Here is a 19,927-nt window from a genome sequence, read left to right on the forward strand (position 1 = left end):
TGATGAAGTTTTCATGTGTCACAAAAAACTGACAAAAAAATTTTTTTAATGTAATGAATATGTGCAATATGAATGGCTATGTATTATATGATGCCCATTTGAATGTAACTGTTGATCAATAAGCATTAATTAAACCCCAGTTTCATGACCGGTCTTAGCTTGGTGCCAGAGATGAAAAAATATGAGTCCTGCTCATTCAGAACAGTTGTTATGGGTTGAATTGTGTCACCCCCAAAATGTATATGTCGTGGTCCTAACCTCCAAGCCCTTAGAATGTGACCTGATTTGGACACAAAGTTGTTAATGTGTAATTAGTCAGGGTGAACTAGTTTAGGTGGGCCCTCATCCACTCTGTCCTTAGAAGGAGGAGAAAGTGGACACAGGGACACGCACGCAGGAAGGCGCCTTGTGAGGATGAAGGCAGAGGTGGGGGTGATGCTTGCACAAAAAAAACACACCAAAGACTGCCAGCAAACCTCCAGGAGGGGGCAGAGACAGAAACAGCTTCTCCCCACAGCCCTCAGATGAACCAGCTCTGTCCGCATCTGCATCCTGGACTTCCTGTCTCCAGAACTGGGAGGCAATACATTTCTGTGGTTGAAGCTGCTCCATTTGTGGTGCTTTGTTAAGTGGTCCCAGGAAACGGATATGGGGGGGGGGAAGCTGACACTGACCAAATCATCACATCATGGATGTCTAGTTCCAAACTGAGATGAGTGCTCCTAGAGAAGCTCCTCCCTGACCCAGAAAATGTCCTCTGAGGAGCAAGGCTACAAAAGCTGCCGGAAGGGGTCCCCACCCCCTGGTTCCATGAGGCCCCGCCAGCCTCGTAAAGCTTGCCTGCTGCAACTCCCCTTCTGTCCATCAAGAAAACCCTTCCTAAAAAGCACCAGAAGACCTTTGAGATTCTCTGAGGCCTGAAATGAAAAAGCAGGCAGATAACAAGCAGTTCAAGTTGTTGCTGCTTCTCTGAGCCATGCCGATGACTTGGTGAGACACTTGGCTCCAGTGTGAATATAAAACTCAGACTGCCTCCGTAGCTCGCATGTGTTATGCTTATTACATTCCAGGCACTGTGCCAGGCATTGCACATGCAGCATCTCCTTTAACCCCAGAGCCTAAGCATCAGGTCCTTTTTATTATTGTCCTCATTTTCATATGAGAAAAAATGAGGGCACAGAGCAGGTAGGTGACCTAATAAGAAATTTCAGCAAAACCATGGGTCAGGCTTTTGGTGAGGGTTTCTCTTGTTTTATCTTGGAAGCATGCAGAATTTTGCCCAGTTAACCCATGAGTATGGAGATTGGAGTGGGTGGTAGCTAAGACACCTGCCCAGGGTCATACAATTTGGAAATGATGTACCATGAGTGGAACTCAATAAGCAATGTACTTTATTGCTTCATATGCTTGAGAAGCAAGAGTGTAACTATTATATGTGTCACCATTTTCCTTGGAAAAATCAAACCCATTGATCAAACATTACCTCTCAAAAATGCCACTAGACTTTATCATGCTAGTTCTTTTACCTGTATTTCCTTCTCTCTTACTGCCTGCTATTCACTGTGTCCACAAAGCCCAGTTAAATGTTTCCTCTTAAGCTTTCTCTGATAGCTAACTGTTATATTTTATTGTTTTTTAACTAAGTCATAAAAGAATGGGCTAAAACTGTAAAAACTTCTCTACTTATAGTGTGTCCTTCAATTCATCTGCAAAATGGAGACAACAATCTGTTTACATCATGAAATTATTATGGAGCTGGTGGTAAAAGAACCTGCCTGCCAATGCAGGAGACATAAGAGAGACAGATTTGATCCCTGGGTCAAGAAGATCCCCTGGAGGAGGGCATGGCAACCCACTCCAGTATTCTTGCCTGGAGAATCCCATGGAGAGAGGAGCCTGGTGGGCTTACAGTCCAAGGAGTCGCAGAGAGTCGGACACAACTAAAGCAACTTAGCATGCATGCAGTATTATAGTAGAATCATTCCAAAATTTCAAATAGAGAAATTACTCAATAAATTATTAGCTTAATAGCTAAAGCAGTAATTATTATTATGACTAAACTAGTGTGTCTGCTTCAGGAAGGCAGTTGAGTATAGAAGATAACTTTTCCAGTTGTTCTGTGTACCAAGTTATTCAGAGCTAAGAGGGGCAGAACAGTGTAGTGGAAATAATATTAGACATGAGATACTCTGGATCCCAAACTGGGCTGCTTTAGGTACTAGCATGTGACCTGGGGCCTCTCTGGGTTTAATATTTAAAATGGATGTGGGTTACTATATTTTACATATTGTAAAGATGACATATGACAACAGGGTTAAGTGTCTAGTGCTGGCCTGGTACACAGTGGGCACTGGGGATTGTCATCCTTCTGGGTTGACACTGGCCTGCACTTGGCACCTGCATTCATGATGAGATGGCATAGAGGTCCTTTCTTCACTCAAAGGAGCAGCTGAGACCTTGGCAGTTTCATGAAACTCCAACAGAGGGTGGAGTCATATCCCTGCCTAAGGTGTACCATCTTATCCTTGGTTGGGCTCCAGAAAAAATAGTTTACTCAAATGAAAGTGTCTTTCCCCAGTGGGCGGGACTGATGAGTACGTTGTTAATTGCTTCAGTTACCAGAACCATGATATATAAGTTACCAAGTTGCAGGGAACTTGAAATTTGCAGATGACTGGAACCAGTCTTTTGTCAAGTTTGCATAGTCTAATTTGGGTGCAGATTGATACAAAACTCTGGGGGAAATGAAAGAAGTGTATCATAGTAGGATCTGCCTGGGTTCTGACTTATTTCAAAAGAAGTTCCAGGTATCCCTCATTCTTTCGGGGAGCTTAAAACACCTGAAGCTGAGCCCAGAATAGAATGCTTTTATAATAAGGGTCTCCCCCATGCCAGAAAGAGAGCTCTCTAAAGTCTTGGAAGGTCTTACTAGCTTACTCAAATCCAGTTTATGTTGATCTAGACTTAATATGACTTGGGAGCAGGTCACTGAGTCTCACTCTACCCAAGTAAGTAAGTAAACAAATGCCAGCGAGAAGGGGGTCACCCTTAGTCCAGCCCTGTTAGAGTCGGCAGAAGGCTGCTCTGAGACTCAGGCCCAGCCAGATGGCCAGGGAGCCACTGATCAGAGGCTCATGACAAGCCTCCTGCTCCCTACTCCTCAGGAAGTAGACAGATTTGCAAGTCCTGTCTTCGTTCCTCTGCCCTTTCCTCGTGTGTATGCTTGGTTGCTCAGTCATGTCCCACTCTTTGCGACCCCATGGACTATAACCCGCCAGTCTCCTCTGCCCATGGGATATTCCAGGCAGGAATACTGGAGTGGGTTGCCATTTCCTCCTCCGGGGGATCTTCGTGACCCAGGGATTGAACCTGCGTCTCCTGCATCTCCTGCATTGGCAGGTGGATTCTTCACCAGTGAGCCACTTGGGAAGTCCGGGAGAGTAGCAAAGGTGCCGGGCCTGAGGCAGCAGGAGGCTGTGCTCCAGACCCACTCCACTTGAGACTGCAGCTTGACAAAGATAAGAAAGAGAGTCCAGTGGTAGTAACAAAAGGCAGCCATCAATTTTGGATAGAATAGAAAAATAATCTGCTTTGATTTCTTACTAGAATAAGAAGGGAAGAACGACTGGGAGAAGGGGAAAAGAAGGAAGAAAGGGAAGAGAAAAAAGAATAAAAATGCTTTCTGCTGATAATGATTTGGACTATTTTCGCCTGATTCTACAGTGCAATAATTGTAGCCATCTTAAAGGACATAATATTATGACAGGTTTCCCTTTCTTGTTCCCGAAGCTGAATCTGCCACAAGACTGAGGCTGGCCCTTCCTGGATTATCCTGGTGAAGCAATAACCCATGCCCATGAGAATGAGACTGTCCACAGCCCCGGGCATCTCTGTGTGTGCTCAGATCTACCAAGCAGGGCCCACGCGTGTTGAGGATGGCAGTGGGGTGTGAGCTGCTGCAGACCGAGGGTGGTGGCCTCGACAGCCAGGGGCAGCAGCTCGGCCCCAAGGGGGCCTGAGGATGGCCACCCGGCTCCCCAAATGAAACAGTGATGGTCCTGGTGGCTGCACCAGCTACAAGAAACCCAGGTCTGTGGTCCCTGCAGTGCCAGGGGAGAAGGCCGGGGGCTTTTGTGACTTTGCTTTCTTTACCCAAATTGTGCTTACATGTGATTCTTGAGCTCTGTGAATGCAAACCGGAGCCTGGTGGACAATTAGGCCGGACATGAGTGCAGAAAGGCAAAGGGGAGCAGAAAACCAGACAATGGTGCCGAAGGCCCGGGTGGGGTGGGGGGTGGGGGGAGCGGATATGATAGCAAGGAAGGAGTTTCAATGTGAATGAATACTAATTAGTGACATGGATATTAATGATGACAGTAATTAACAGGGGAAAGGAAGGGCTGTCATTGTCCCAGGGTGAGTAATCAATCTTGGCAGGTGATAAATAATGGTTCAGCAAGCTCAGCAGAAAGATAATCCTCCCGCCCGGGGGAGAGCTGTTGCTGATGCTGGAAACCTCTCCGTTTCTAGGCAACCCACAAAAAAAAGGACTCTTTTTCTTTTGAGGGAAAAACAGGTTAGAGTCTCCCCCCACCCCACCCTCAACTTGGGATTACAGTTCTTATTTGATTTCTGCTTTGTTCTTCATTTCCGAGGACAAATGTTGAACTTGTATAATTTGGAGGAAGTGGACACACAGACATATATACTCACTCTTTCTCTCAAAGAACATGAATGAGTGGAAATGTTTTCAATCCAAAGTTTAGCTCATAGATGCCATCCAGGAGCAAGAGTGGGGCAACACTTAGAAGTCCTGCTTTTGATGTTAAAATGTGGCGGCCTTGCAGTGCTGTGTCGTGGAGGCCGATCCTGGGTGGGTAGGGTGGTATACAAAGAACCAGACAGTCTACTCTGCAAGATTCCTTCTCCTTCCAGAGATCAACAAAATGTCTAGCACTCAGGCCTGTATTGATCTCGCTTCTTACCCCCAGTCAAATTTCTGAGCAACTTTCCTTTTGGAAAAAGGGAACTATTTGTTCAACCCCCTCTGCTGGTTCTCCGGTGTTTCAGCTGGGAGTCAATCCGAGGAGAGCTGATGGCAGGCCCTCTCCCCCACCGCACAACTCAGACCCATGACAAGACTCAGGTCTCTGGAAACACTGCCCCTCTCAGACTGTTTTCCATCTAACACTCCATCCTGAGGTAATAATGTACAGACCTTTGAAGATCTGCACTGGTTTAAAGTGAGATATGGGAATAACAATGGTAGATTGTCCAAAAGTTCAGAACCTCCCGGAAAATTGGACTCCTCTACCCCCACATGAGGGCTTCCCTTGTGTCTCAGAAGGTTAAGAATCTGCCTGCAATGTGGGAGACCCAGGTTTGATCCACCAGGGTTGGGAAAATTCCCTGGAGAAGGAAATGGCAACCCACCCCAGTATTCTTGCCTGGAGAATTCCATGGACAGAGGAGCCTGGTGGACTACCATCCACGGGGTCACAAAGAGTAGGACATGACTGAGCGACTGCACTTTCACTTTCACCACATGAATTGCGCTTGCTTGAGAACACTGGTCCTAGGTGCCACATTTAAGGGGAGACAAACAAAAGCAAATATATTCAGAGAATTGTGACCACAATGGTGAGAAACCCCAGATCGTATCATGAGAAGAAACAGCTGAGGAATCTAGGCATGTTTCACCTAGAGCAGGGGAAACTCTAGGATAGCATTGCTAATACACTGAGTGTACTGTCCATATAATTGAAGGACTGTCTCACAGAGTGAGAGGTCTGAGTTCTCTCTATCATCAGAGGGCAAAACTAAGACCAAAGACAGGAATTCAGAGAACGGCCAATTTCAGTTCAGAGAAATTGAAGATGATTTAACTGAGACAGGCTTGCCAGGAAGGAATTTGTGAGTTTCCAGGCACTCGGGTTTATTTTGTTTGTTTGTTTGTTTGTTTGTTTTAATGGAAATTAGAACACCTCTTATCCAGGATATTGTGGATGATGCTTGGCTAGGGTTGGAGTAGATAAGTTTTAAAAGTCTCTTCTGATTCTTAAGATTTACATTAGTTAAGGTAATACTAAATACTAAAATAGATAACCCTCAAATGCCTGGGATTCAATATCACAAGTTTATTTTTCAATCAAGTCAGAGCCCCAGATGGGCATCAATCTTCATGTCTGTTCCTGATCCCAGGCTCCTTCCACATTGTGACTCTGCCCTCTCTCCCTTCATCCAGCAGATGGGGATGAAAGGGTGTGGGATGTGGAGGGACAGGCAGGAGTTTTTATGGTCCGAGTCTAGAAATGGCATACGGCATTTCCACCCACATTCTCTTGTCAGAACTCAATCCACACCCAACTGCAGGAAGGTCTGGAAGTGTAATCTAGTTATTGCCCAGGGGATGGAGGACAGAGGTTTGGATGAATACATAGAAGTTTCTCCCACAGACACAGGGGCTTATTCATTCAGGATAAGCCCAGGCCAGAAAAAAGTAGAGGTTTATTTTTTTCAGGAATCTGTGTGGTCATCTGTGTTGGGCAAGCCTTGTCAGTTGGGGATAAGGAGCTAAAAGAAGTCTCCTCCCTCAGGAAATGTTCTGGGGACCAGGAGTGATAAAACGTCTTCTAGTCTGTCATCAAAATATGTATTCCCAGGTAGTCCCCTCCCAAAGCTCCCTAGAAATGTGGACACAAGATCATCCTGAGTCATCAGACATGGATTTTTTGAGGAAAAGAACGAGATTGTGACTGTGGAAGCATACTAATGGATGGAAAGAGTTGGCTAGGATGGAAAAGTATCAATATTACGTAGCTCTCCAGGTGTGTGCTAATTGGACCTAGGAATCTTTCGGGTAACCATGTTTCTTCTGGCACAGAGCTAAACATCCATGAGGTCTTCAATTGAAATTGTTTTACTGTTACAGGTACGGACATTGTACAGTGGCTTATGAAGAACCTTTCCATCGAGGACCCAGGTACTTGACCCTCAGCCCTGACTTGACCCGCATGATATTAGTGAACAAGCCATACCCAAGTTCCAAACCAGTTTCTCCTACCCTCCTGAGAACTGGGCTTATACAAGTGAATTCCAAGATGTGGAATCACTCCCTTTACAAACAAAATTAATTTATTTCCTCCACTGAGTTTCTGTCTTTAAATTTAAATTACCCTTGGAGGAAATGAGCAACCATTTAGAATGCCAAAGAGCCCGGTACAATAACATGGACTCTGGTTAGCCACAGCAATTAAAGATAAGTTGTAGCACTGTCACAGAACAGCCTTCTATAGCCAGCTCTTAAAATTAGATTGCCTGATCCACAATTAAGAGGTTTAATTATTTGCTAAGACTCCTTCTGTTCTCTGCTTCTGCAAGAAGTGGAGTGATTTTTTTCAACTTTAATTGTGCAATGCAATTAGGAAAACCTCACCAGAAAAACAACAGCAAACCCTGGCCAATAAAGCAGTTTTCAGAACTGTGCTCCCACCAGCAAATAAGCAATAAAATTTATTTTTATAGCATAATTAGAAAATGGAGGTGGTGGGGGGGTTCCAGGAAAAAAATAAAAATTCTAGGTAAGTAAACTTTTCTGAAGTTATTATACACTCCCCATCTTAACTAAGTATTCTTGATGCCTGAAAGTCATATTTACAAACATCCAGTAATGTATTCTGATGTTCTTGGGGATTAGATCTATTTGCCTCAAATTAAATGGCCTTCAATTGCTCTGCTTTTTAAAGATTTTTTTTCAAGTGCCCATTCTGACCTTCAGCTGTGATTCCTTGCTGGGGTCACTATGACAGCTCAAGCATTTCTGTATTTTAATCTGGTGCTCTTAATATTAATAGACTATTTTTTAGTAATTTTTATTTAGTTAGTTTTCGGGCGGTGGAGAGCTGTGCTCGGTCTTTGTTGCTAAGAGGGCTTTTTTTCTCTAGGTGTGCTGTGCAGGTTTCTCACCGTGGTAGCTTCTCTTGTTGCAGCTCCCAGGCTCTAGAGCACAGGCTCCATAGTTGTGGCTTATAGGCTTAGTTGCTGCTTGTCACACAGGATCTTCCTGGGCCAAGAGTCAAACTCATGTCCTGCAATGACAGGCAGACTCTTTGCCAGTGAGCCACAAGGGAAGCCCTTAATAGACCATTGACTATGGAAGTAGAAGTGTTAGTCACTCAGTTGTGTCCAACTCTTTGCGACCCCATGGACTGTAGCCCGTCAGGCTCCTCTGTCCATGGAATTCTCCAGGCATTAATCCTGGAGTGGGTTGCCATTCCCTTCTCTAGGGGATCTTCCTGACCCAAGGATCAAACCCAGGTCTCCTGCATTGCAGGCAGATTCTTTACCATTTGAGGCACCAGAGAAGCCCAATTTATAATTTACATAGAATTCAATTAAACATAGTTACCAGAAATCTGAGTGCCAGAAATGTAGGTCATGAACAGAAGTGACACTGGCCTTTGTCTCCATCATGACTAGTGACCGCTGTCATGTCGAATGGAAATTCTTAATTCCAGTCAAGTTCTTAAACCACAGGAGAAAACTATAAATGCTAATCCTTTTAAGGGAAAAACCCATATTGACTACCCTAAGTGTTTGCCTTATGCAGCCCGGACTTCTGATTATCTGCTTCTGAAAACTGGACTGCGTAAGTCTCTACAAGTTTAGTTAAGTGATGTAGAGTCACCCTTCTTTATGGTGGGTTTTTTTCTCTTTCAAGAGTACTATTGTCTTTGCCCTTCTGGAATAATCATCATATTCCTGACAGGTGCTTTATCATTATCTTCAGTGGTGGTAGTAGCAGCAGCAATAGTATATTCTGAGAGCCTTGAACCAATTAGTGGTAGAATACGCTGCAGGAATCCTCTGACCCTGATATGTGAAGCTTCTGTGAAAGGTCCTGAATGATACGGGTCTTATCTCTCATGGTCTATTATACTTTGATGCCCTTGGAGGACATCAAGGTCTGGAACCCATCTGGACTTCTGAGAAGTAGTTGAGCAGGAGTTAAGGACAATTCACCAGCAGAAACGAGGCCAGCTAAGACCCTGGGAAATCAAGTAGCCAAAGTCCACCCTCCTTCCCTTCTTCCTTCCCCTCTGCAGCATCTCTAAGCACAAGCCTTTTGAAGAATGAAGTGAGACTTCTAGCTCCAGATTGGTGACATGAAAGTCCCCTTCTTACTGGGTTTTGTTCTTCCTTCTCTGAAGAAAGAGCAGGTGATGAAATTTCCCTTTTGTGCTGGACTCACGGTTCTTGAAGCATATAGATTTCAGAGCCAAACTGGCCATCACTAAGCTAGTAAAATACAATTCCATTCATTCCAGTTCTACCAGTGACAAGTGTATACACTCCTTCCAAAGAAGAATAGCAGATTCTCAATATGCAAAATGACTGGATCATATACAACCTCTTGAAAGTTGTAGCAATGTCACTGAACAGCCTCCTAGAGCCAGCTCTTAAAATTACATTGCCTGAACCACAGTGAAGAGGTTTAATTAGTTGCTAAAACTCCCCAAAAGTTTGCAAATAAAGCCAATACAAGTCACCTTCAGGACTTATGAAATTAATAACTCCTAGAAACTCCCTGAGTATGTCAATAATTTCTACAGCCAAAAATTAATTTTTATTGGTAAGAATACTTTTATACTTGTGAAAGATTGTCATGTGGGCTTCCCAGGTGGTGCTAGTCGTTAAGAACCCACCTGCCAATGCAGAAGACATAAGAGATGTGGGTTCAATCCCTGGGTTGGGAAGATCCCCTGGAGGAGGGCATGGCAACCCACTCCAGTATTCTTGCCTGGAGAATCCCATGGACAGAGGAGCCTGACAGGCTACAGTCCATAGGGTAGCAAAGAGTTGGACATGCCTGAAGCGACTTAGCATGCACACATCATGTCTGATAGAACCATCTAAATTTCTTTTTTCTTAGCTCTGCTCAGAGTAAATATAAATTCTTAACTATTTATGTGCATCTACTTATGGTTGGTGCTAAAGCAACAAAACAACAAGTTGTGGCAAAAACATCAATGTTTGTATTAGGTTGGCCTCCCTATGCTACTGCCCAATGTGCTGCCTTCTCTTCCTCTAATTCCTCTTTATCCATAAGAGAATAGTAATACCCTCCTCATTGCTGGTGGGATTCTCATGTCAGGAAATGCAACGTGAGTCTGAAGACTCTGTGGGCTGCATACTCATTGCTGGTTATTATTTAAAAAATAAAATGAAACTGAAAATATGAATCAGGGTTGCCAGCACTTACTGAGCACTTACCATGAACCAGACATTGCTAAGCACTTTACCTGAAGCATCTCACTTATTTACAGACTTCCACGCCAGAGCCTATGATCCTAACTGGAACATAGGCTTTTTTCTGGAAGTCTTGGGGGATTAAACAATATAAGACGCTCAGACCTGGGATCTAGAGGCATCTCAGACACGTGTGACCTTCCCAACCATTGATATCTCCACCCAGCCCAGTGCAGTCATTTCAGAAATTATCAACCAATCATGCTGTGATCTGGGGGTGATGACAGTTGACTTCCAGTTGCCTTTCTGCTCCCCCTTACGCCATACCACTTACACTTCATCTAAGTAGCCCTGCATTCTGACAGTTTTGCAATAACTTCTCTTTCTTCTGCCCTGTCCCTACAGTTGAAGCAATACACTTGGGAAGCCTTATAGCTGCCCAGGGCTACGTCTTCCCCATCTCGGACCATGTTCTTACCATGAAGGATGATGGCACCTTTTATCGTTTCCAGGTAGGCCTGCAGCCTCTCCTTTTCTTCTCGTCATCTGACCTCAGATTAGAACTACCTAAAAAACTGATGGTATTTAAGGAAGCCACTCTTACCTCCCACCAGCTCTGGGAAAACAAACTTGTCTGTGCTATTTTTTGCCCCACCCACATAATAGTAAAACACCCTCATGGAGAACTTAGCATTCATTAGTTGCTTTACACATATCTCATTTATTCTGAAGAACAAACTTTGTGGGGGTAAATATCACCCATTTTACAGTTGCAAAAACTGAGGTACCTGGAGAATTAATGGGACATTTAGTCAATCCAGGGGACAGCCTTGATTGGAACCTAGATCAGCCAGATAATCCTTCTGCTATATCATGTTACCTTCTTGGTGTGAAATTTCTACTCACTACCTAGTAACACTTCCCAAACATTTTCCTCTCCTTTTCTCAGATCCTGTCCTACAGTGAATTTGAGCAGAGGATAAGGGGTTGTGTCAAGGTCTAAACCAAAAGGCTTGGGAACGGAGTTCTTCAGACAGGGTCAAAGAATGTCTGAGTTTGCTCAGCTGCCATAAGAAAATATCAATACCACAGAGAGGGTGGCTTAAACAGCAGAAATGTATTTCTCATCGCTCTTGAGGCTGGAAGTCTAAGATTAAGTCTCAAGTGGGGTTCAGTTTGTGAGACAAGCCTTCATCCTGACTTTCAGATGGTCAGTTCTCACTGTGTCCTAAAGTGGTAGAGAGAGAGAGAGAGAGAGGTTCATAGTGACAGAGGTTTTTAGCTCTCTGGTGTTTCCTCTTGTAGGGACACTAATCCTGTGTGATTAGGGCCCCACCCATGTGATCTCATTTAACCTTAATCACTTCCTTACTCCACCTACAGTCACACTGGGGTGGGGAGCGGGTAGGTTAGGGCTTCATCATAGAAATTCAAGAGGGCACCATTCAGTCCATAGCAAAGCGATAAAGGAACTTGGAGCTTGTGCCCCAGTAAACGGTACTTGTCTGACTCCTGCATTAGACTTCTATCGTTTCAGGATATGAAGTTTTTGCCCTGTAAATGAAGTTTCTCATTTTTGCATTTATTTGGCTGGCCTGAGATTTTATTTCTCAACACCCAGATTAAAAAGTTGATTGCTTTGCTAAGAACAGGAACGAGTCAGGGTGCAGTGTCAACACAAAGGACGTGGAGGCAGAGCCTGTCAGAGAGGGATCCTCCCCGGGTCAGAAGAGGGCTGCCCATGGGCCCCCGGCAGGGGAGGGCACGAGCTGGCATCCTCAGCCCTGACGCCTGTGCTCTTTTGCAGGCCCCATACTTCTGGCCTTCAAATTGCTGGGAACCTGAAAACACGGACTATGGTGAGCCCTGAAGCCCTGGCCCACACTTAGCGGGAATGCAGAAGACAATCGTTTCTGTGTGGGTGACTGTGGTGCATGGGGAGGAGGGGCTTTGCCCTGGTTGGCACTTTCTCTATTGTTGATAGGTGCTGTTCCACACGCTGAGAAAAGGCAGGGCCCACTGAAAGATGCAGCCATTGGAAGGCGATGTGGGAGGGGAAGAAGTTTCACCAGATCTGGCCAATGTGCTCGTTCTGTGGGGCCATGGAGAACTGGGCCAGTGACCTTTGACCTGGGACGGGGTTTCAGGCAGAGCTGGATCAAGGGGGCACATCCCCCTGGCCATTTCCTTTCTCACAGACTTGTTAAGACTTTTTAATAATTCATTGGTGTTTTTGATGGTAGAAGGTAGAGGGGAAGAGTACAGGCCATGGAGGGGTATACAAAAGTTACCCTACCTAAGAAAACAAAGAGTGGGTGAAGCTGGGCACCGGGCAAGCAGGAAATTACCTCTGTCCAAGCAGGGATTTATTAGATTCTTGCCCTGTATTCTCCATGAAGACTGGTTAATGTATCTATGTGTCAGTCTTCTAAAGTTTTATTATCCCTGTACTTCAGATACAGCTGAGGCCCAGAGCGCCTACTTCCTCACATCTAACACACTGTACTCTGATTGGATGCCCAGTCAATTGTTAGCTCCATGAGGTCAGGGCTGGTCCACCTCATTCACTTTTATTATCCAGTGCATAGTGCGTGCCTAAGCCATAGTGGGCACTCAGTAAATATTTGCTGATGGTTCTGGTTCTTTGACTGTGTGGATCACAACAAACTGTGGAAAATTATTCAAGAGATGGGAATACTGAACCACCTTACCTGTCTCCTGAGAAACTTGTATGCAAGTCAAGAAGCAACAGTTAGAACCAGACATGAAACAACAGACTGGTTCAAAATTGGGGAAGGAGTATATCAAAGCTGTGCATTGTCACCCTTCTTATTTAATGCAGAGTACAGGGCTTCCCTGGTAGCTCAGTCGGTAAAGAAACTGCCTTCAGTGCCAGAGACCTGGGTTCAATCCCTGGGTCAGGAAGATCCCCTGGAGAAGGGAATGGTAACCCACTCCAGTATTCTTGCCTGGAAAATCCCATGGACAGAGGATCCTAGTGGGTTACATACAGTCCATGGGGTCACAAAAGTTGGACATGACTTAGTGACTAAACCACCACCATGAGAAATGCCAGGCTGGATGAAGCACAAGCTGGAATCAAGATTGCTGGGAAAAATATTAATAACCTCAGATATGCAGATGACACCACCCTAATGGCAGAAAGCTAAGAGAAACTAAAGAGCCTCTTGATGAGTGTGAAAAAGGAAAGTGAAAAAGCTGGCTTAAAACTCAACATTCACAGAAAGAAGATTATGGTATTCGGTCCCATCACCTCCTGGCAAATAGATGGGGAAACAATGGAAACAGTGACAGACTTTATTTTCTTGGGCTCCAAAATTGCTGCAGATGGTGACTGCAGCCACGAAATTAGAAGGTGCTTGCTCCTTGGAAGGAAAGCGATGACAAACCTATACAGTGTATTAAAAAGCAGAGACATCACTTTGCTGACAAAGGTCTGTCTAGTCAAAGCTATGGTTTTTCCAGTAGTCATGTATGGATGTGAGAGTTGGACCATAAAGAAGGCTGAGCACCGAAGAAATGATGCTTTCAAATTGAGGTGCTGGAGAAGACTCTGGAGAGTCCCTTGGACTGCAAAGAGATCAAAGCAGTCAATCTTGAAGGAAATCAACCCTGAATGTTAATTAGGAAGAACTGATGCTAAAGCTGAAGCCCCAATACTTTCCCCCCTGATGTGAAGAGCGGACTCATTGGAAAAGACCCTGTGAAAGGTTGATGGCAAGAGGAGAAGGGGGTGACAGAGGATGAGGTGGTTGGATGACATCATCAACTCAATGGCATGAGTCTGAGCAAACTCCAAGAGATAGGGAAGGATAGGGAAGCCTGGCGTGCTGCAGTCCATTGGGTTGCAAAGAGTTGAACACAGCTGAGCGGCTGAACAACAACAACTGGTTCTTTATCAAAGGTGTTTAACAGACGCTCAGTAGACGCAGCAGAATTTGAACGCAGATGCTCCTTTCATGGTCTGCCCCTCCACGCAGCACCATCATCACTGACTCAGCTGCGGGGGCAGCCCACAGCTGCTCTCCCTGGGACCGGGGCCCACAATGAGACCTGTAACTTCTTCATGGATTCTTTGCAGGGTGGTTTTCATGGGAAGGTAGAGCCAGCTGCAGCTGGGTGGCACTCCAGGGAGCCTGTCCTGGGACCCTGTGATAAGCTCCATGCTCTGGATCACACTTCTGAGGGAGAGGAGACCAGCAACTGGAAATAGTCCTGCGGATAGAATCCTGGCGAGCCTCTGCCCTACAAGGCTGCAGGGGCTCTGTTTCCAAGTCTGGAGCGTGGCCCTGATGCAGGGGGCAGGGCCCCGTGACTGTCTCATCAGCTATCTGCAGGCATCACCACCGGCCCCGCTGGAACTGTGCTGTGCCCTAAATGATGTGATAAGTGGGTCCAGCCAGCTTTCCAGCTTGAAACGGGAGCAGCATTTGGCTGCTCATAAAATAAGTGCTGCTGGGGCTGAAATACTGCTCACAAAAGCCCAACTCGGAATTTGAATGATTGTAGCTCAGTTCCACGCAGCAGCCGTGTACCCTTGTGAATGTGAAAACCAATATTTTTCCAGGCAATGGAGAAGGTTGGGAGGATGGTGGGACCAGAAAACCTGGGCCCAAGTAAAATTCAAATATTTGCCTGAATATAAACCCGTAACCATCAGCCGTCTTACCCTACATACAGCAGGGAACCATTTCCCTTTCTCTACAGATTTTTGTAATTTTAGCTGTGCAGTAACAACAGGGATAAATATAACAATTTATATCAGGCTCTCACTAAAGCAAAATTATTTTGAATTCCTGTACCTCCATTTTGGGAAATCAAATGGAGTAGTTAAAGTTCAGGATACAAAATACTCATTGCCTTTTCCTGGTTAATCAGAAAATCAGTATTTACCGACAGAGAAGTCAGCACAAAGGGCCCATTGTCGACTGGCTCCACTAGCTGTGTGATCTTGGCAATTTACTTAACCTCTCTGTGCTTCTGAAATCTCATTTTAAAAGCAGAATAGTAATGGTACTTCTCGTGTTGTTGGTTAGGATTAAATTGTTTTGTTAATTAGAAATGTGTGCAAGTTTTGGTGTATGGCACATAGTAAGGAGTCAATACAAACCATAGTGGGGTTGGTATTAGTACTCCCAGGATGATGTTTGATCTTATTTGCTCTGTAGTAGCCCTCTTGCCAGAAAGTTTGTGCCACTGGAGCTAAGAATGTGGCTTGGATTGATGAAGAACCAGAAACTTCCCTTCTTTCCACATGTACTCCGTATCAATTGCTCTGTCACAGATTTGAGTGAGTGACAGGCTTGCCCTCCAAGCATCCCAGGCTGAGAGAGAGACCATGATGGGGGCAAGAAGAGGATGCTGAGGAATTTGATCCAACTACTCAAAGATTTTGTGTTGCTGAAGCACGATTACAAAGGTGGAATAATTTGGGATGGACAAGTTTATGAAAAGGTCCTCGTAGTTGAAAAGACACATTTAGAATAGGTTCAGCAGCTTCCCAGAACCACTGTGGGTCTCCAAAAATGGGGAATAATCTGAAAAAATTCCCTCATCTATGAAAGGAGGCTAATAACAGAACTCACCTCATAGGTTATTATGAGGATTAAGTAAGTGGATATTTGAAAAGTCCCTAGACCACCACCTGACATTCAACAAGCTCCATATAGGTGGTAGCTGCTACTGTGGTGATATCCCTAGGACTGAAATACTGCTTGGCACATAAGTGAAAGTGTTAGTTGCTCAGTCGTGGTGGACTCTTTGTGACCCTATGGACTGTAGCCTGCCAAGCTCGGTCCATGGACTTCTCCAGGCAAGAATACTGGAGTGGGTTGCCATTTCCTTCTCCAGGGGATCTTTCCAACCCAGGGATCAAACCTGTGTTTCCTGCATTGCAGGCGGGTTCTTTACTGTCTGAGCTCCCAGAGAAGAGGCACTCAAATTTATTTTAATTGGAGTATAATTGCTTTACGATATTGTGTTAGTTTCTGCTGTACAGTGAAGTGAATCAGCTATGTGTATCCCATGCATCCGTTCCCTCCTGGGCCTCCCTCCCACCTCACCACCATCCTGCCCCTCTAGGTCATCACAGAGCACCAGGTTAAGCTCCCTGTGCTATATAGCAGCTTCCCAGCAGCTATCACTTTTACATATGGTAGTGTATACATGTCAGTGCTATTCTCTCAATTTATCCCATCCTCCCTGTCCTCCTTATTTTTCCTCTTGCCCATTCTATACATTTGTGTCTCTTTACCCACCCTGAAAATAGGTTCATCCATACCAATTTTCTAGATTCCACATATATACATTGAGGCACTCAGATTTTTAAATGGGAGAATGAATGAGTCAGTGAATGAGTACATAGAATAGTAAATGTCATAGTGGAAAACTAGACCTCAATTCTAATTCCACCTCTACCACTAACTAGTCCATGAGTAAAGCACTTCAGCTCTCTGAGCCTTTATTTTTCCATCTATTAGTGAGGGGTCTGTACTTAATGATTGCCAAGGTTACTTCCAATGCTAAAATTCCATTGTTCTAAAAAGTAATTAGAAGGTCTGGGGAAAATAGAGAAATAAGTGATTTGTATGTACCCTAGTTTAGGAGATTGAGGTATATTATGATGTCACTAGTAGAGAGACTAGACAGCATATTAAAAAGCAGAGACATTGCTTTGCTAACAAAGGTCTGTCTAGTCAAAGCTAGAAAGAAACTGAGCGCTAAAGAATTGATGCTTTTGAACTGTGGTGTTGGAAAAGACTCTTGAGAGTCCCTGTGACTGCAAGGAGATCAAACCAGTCAATCCTAAAGGAAATCAGTCCTGAATTATTTGTTGGCAGGACTGATGCTGAAGCTGAAACTCCACTAGTCTTGCCACTTGATGCAAAAAACTGACTCATTGGGAAAGACCCTGATGCTGGGAAAGATTGAAGGTGGAAGGAGAAGGGGATGACAGAGAATGAGATGGTTGGATGGCATCATGGACTCGATGGACGTGAGTTTGAGCAAGCTCCAGGAGTTGGTGATGGACAGGGAAGCCTGGTGTGCTGCAGTCCATGGGGTTGCAAAGAGTCAGACACGACTGAGTGACTGAACTGAACTGAGTAGAGACAGAAAATTTGGAAGGGGAGTCAATTTTTAAGGACATTGAAATATGATAGGGTCAATGTTTTTAAAATGTTTAATTGCACATATAGTATGTGAATCTATTGACTTAAAATTTTTTTTATTGCATTCTGTTTTTGTCCTGATGGGATGTTGGTGAGCTTGAGATGGCAGTGGGTATCCAAGTGAGATACTGGCATGATGGGGAAAAAAAAATAAGTATTTTTCCAATGAGAAATTACATATCCATAAAAAAAGCCAGCATCTGAGCTTAAAGCAAGTCCCAGAATGCCCTGTTAGAGGACTTGGCTGTTGTTGCCAGTGGTCACTTGATGGGTTAGGTGTCAGAAGGAACACTGCTGAGACACTGGGGAAGTACACACAAGCCCCAGGGGATGTCCCCTCAACTACTACTTGCTGCCTGCCCTGTGGTGGTGGACAGGCTGCCCAGTGTGTGACATTAGCTGAACGGGAAGGGGTCCCCCAGCATGCCACCATATAACCCATGGTCATCAGGAGAGGTACCTTTGCCTTCTGCGCATGGTACTTTACTTCTCAACTTAGCTGATCCATTTTGACCCAGATGGGCTGGAAATATCTTGGGATGATCCTGCTTAAATAGAGACCAAATCTGGGTTAGATCTTCCAGAGTTTCTAATTTGACCAATACGAAATACTGTGAGGGACGTCTCTGGTGGTACAATGGATAAGAATCTGCCTGCCAATACAGGGGACACAGGTTTGATCCCTGGTCTGGGAAGATCCCACATGCCTTGGGGCACCACAGCCCGTGTGCCACAATTACTGAGTCCACATGCTGTGGAGCCCGTGCTCCGCAACAAGAGAAGCTACTGCAGTGAGAGGCCCACACACTACAGCCAGGGAGTAGCCCCCACTCACCTCAGCCAGAGAAAGCCCATGCACTGCAACGAAGACCCAACGCAGACAAAAATAAACTTAAAAAACAACACCGTCCAAGGCAGTGAATTCAAAGTAGCTCGAGTAGCTATACTGCTTAAGGGTCACTGAGACCAGGGTCAGGTGACGTGCCAGGTTTCCTGCTACAAGTTGCCTCCAATTCTATAGGCTGCCTAACTGGTGACCCAGGAGACCAAAGGAGGTACCTTGTAACAGAGCAGACACCCCCTATCTGACACAGTGCAGAGCTGTAGCTGTTTGTTTCACTGGAAAAGTTGGTAAGGAGAGAATCATGAAAAAGTGATACATGCATACCTTAACCACTTCAAATGAATGGAGACTAGACCAAGGAGTATTCATTCAAGAGCCTTTTGAGGTAGAATCAAAGATTCTCTTTGATTTTCAGTTCAGTTCAGTTCAGTTCAGTCACTCAGTCGTGTCTGACTGTTTGTGACCCCATGAATCGCAGCATGCCAGGCCTCCCTGTCCATCACTAACTCCCAGAGTTTACTCAAACTCATGTCCATCGAGTCATGGTGATACCATCCAGCCATCTCATCCTCTGTTGTCCCCTTCTCCTCCTGCCCCCAATCCCTCCCAGTATCAAGGTCTTTTCCAATGAGTCAACTCTTCCCATGAGGTGGCCAAAGTACTGGAGTTTCAGCTTCAGCATCAGTTCTTCCAATGAACACCCAGGACTGATCTCCTTTAGGATGAGCTAGTTGGATCTCCTTGCAGTCCAAGGGACTCTCAAGAGTCTTCTCCAACACCACAGTTCAAAAACATCAGTTCTTCGGCACTCAGCTTTTTTCACAGTCCAACTCTCTCTTGGATTTTCAGTTCAGTTCAGTTCAGTTCAATCACTCAGTCATGTCTGACTCTTTGCAACCCCATGAATTGCAGCACGCCAGGCCTCCCTGTCCATCACAAACTCCCAGAGTTTACTCAAACTCATGCCCATCAAGTCGGTGATGCTATCCAGCCTTCTCATCCTCTGTGGTCCCTTTCTCCTCCTGCCCCCAATTCCTCCAAGCATCAGGGTCTTTTCCAATGAGTCAACTCTTCGCTCTTAGATTTTAGGTCCCCATAATTTGAGTTTCTTTCTTAAATAAACCACACTTGAAATAAACCACCTACTTTTGACCTCCTTAAAGTGCATCAAGAAATTTAAAAGTACTTTTAAAGCAACTGCATGTTGAGCCATCTCATATTTTTACTCTTTTTCCATGTTTTTTTTTTTCAGTTCTTTCATTCATACCAAATTTATCAGCAATTGTCTTAGCTGACTGTCCTTTATCAAGTTGCCCTAAACCATTCAACTAGGTCTTCATAGAAACAACTGTGCTCTCTCTTTTCACATTAATTTCATCAGTGCATGTAATATTTAGTGAATGTATGTAATTAAAATAACTGGTATGCCTAACATAAGATTCAAGGACAAACACAACTGACTCTCACTCGAAAACTCAAATAATGTGAGAAATGTGGGCATAAAGAGGAGAGTGCTGTCAGAAGGCTCCAGCATATGGTAGTCTGCATCAGGAAAATTTTCAGACCACGTGAGGTTAGTTAACCCAGCAAGGAGTTGACTAGTGTTCCTGGTATAATCAGGTTGTCAAACAGCAGATCGGTCCTG

At 44.7% G+C, this 19,927-nt stretch overlaps 1 protein-coding gene across 7 annotated transcripts in view; it reads left to right on the forward strand.

Moving 5' to 3' along the window:
• RGS6 (regulator of G protein signaling 6) overlaps positions 1-19,927 on the forward strand; it is a 595,863-nt gene that overhangs the window by 487,410 nt on the left and 88,526 nt on the right. For all 7 annotated transcript variants that reach the window (XM_070469576.1, XM_070469574.1, XM_070469577.1 and 4 more), the window contains exons 4-6: positions 6,932-6,982; positions 10,654-10,760; positions 12,056-12,107. In XM_070469576.1, coding sequence (XP_070325677.1) covers positions 6,932-6,982; positions 10,654-10,760; positions 12,056-12,107 — 210 coding nt within the window. The remainder of the gene's footprint in view (positions 1-6,931; positions 6,983-10,653; positions 10,761-12,055; positions 12,108-19,927) is intronic.

This window comes from Odocoileus virginianus, chromosome 6 (assembly GCF_023699985.2).
Source record: "Odocoileus virginianus isolate 20LAN1187 ecotype Illinois chromosome 6, Ovbor_1.2, whole genome shotgun sequence".
Taxonomy (NCBI): domain Eukaryota; kingdom Metazoa; phylum Chordata; class Mammalia; order Artiodactyla; family Cervidae; genus Odocoileus; species Odocoileus virginianus.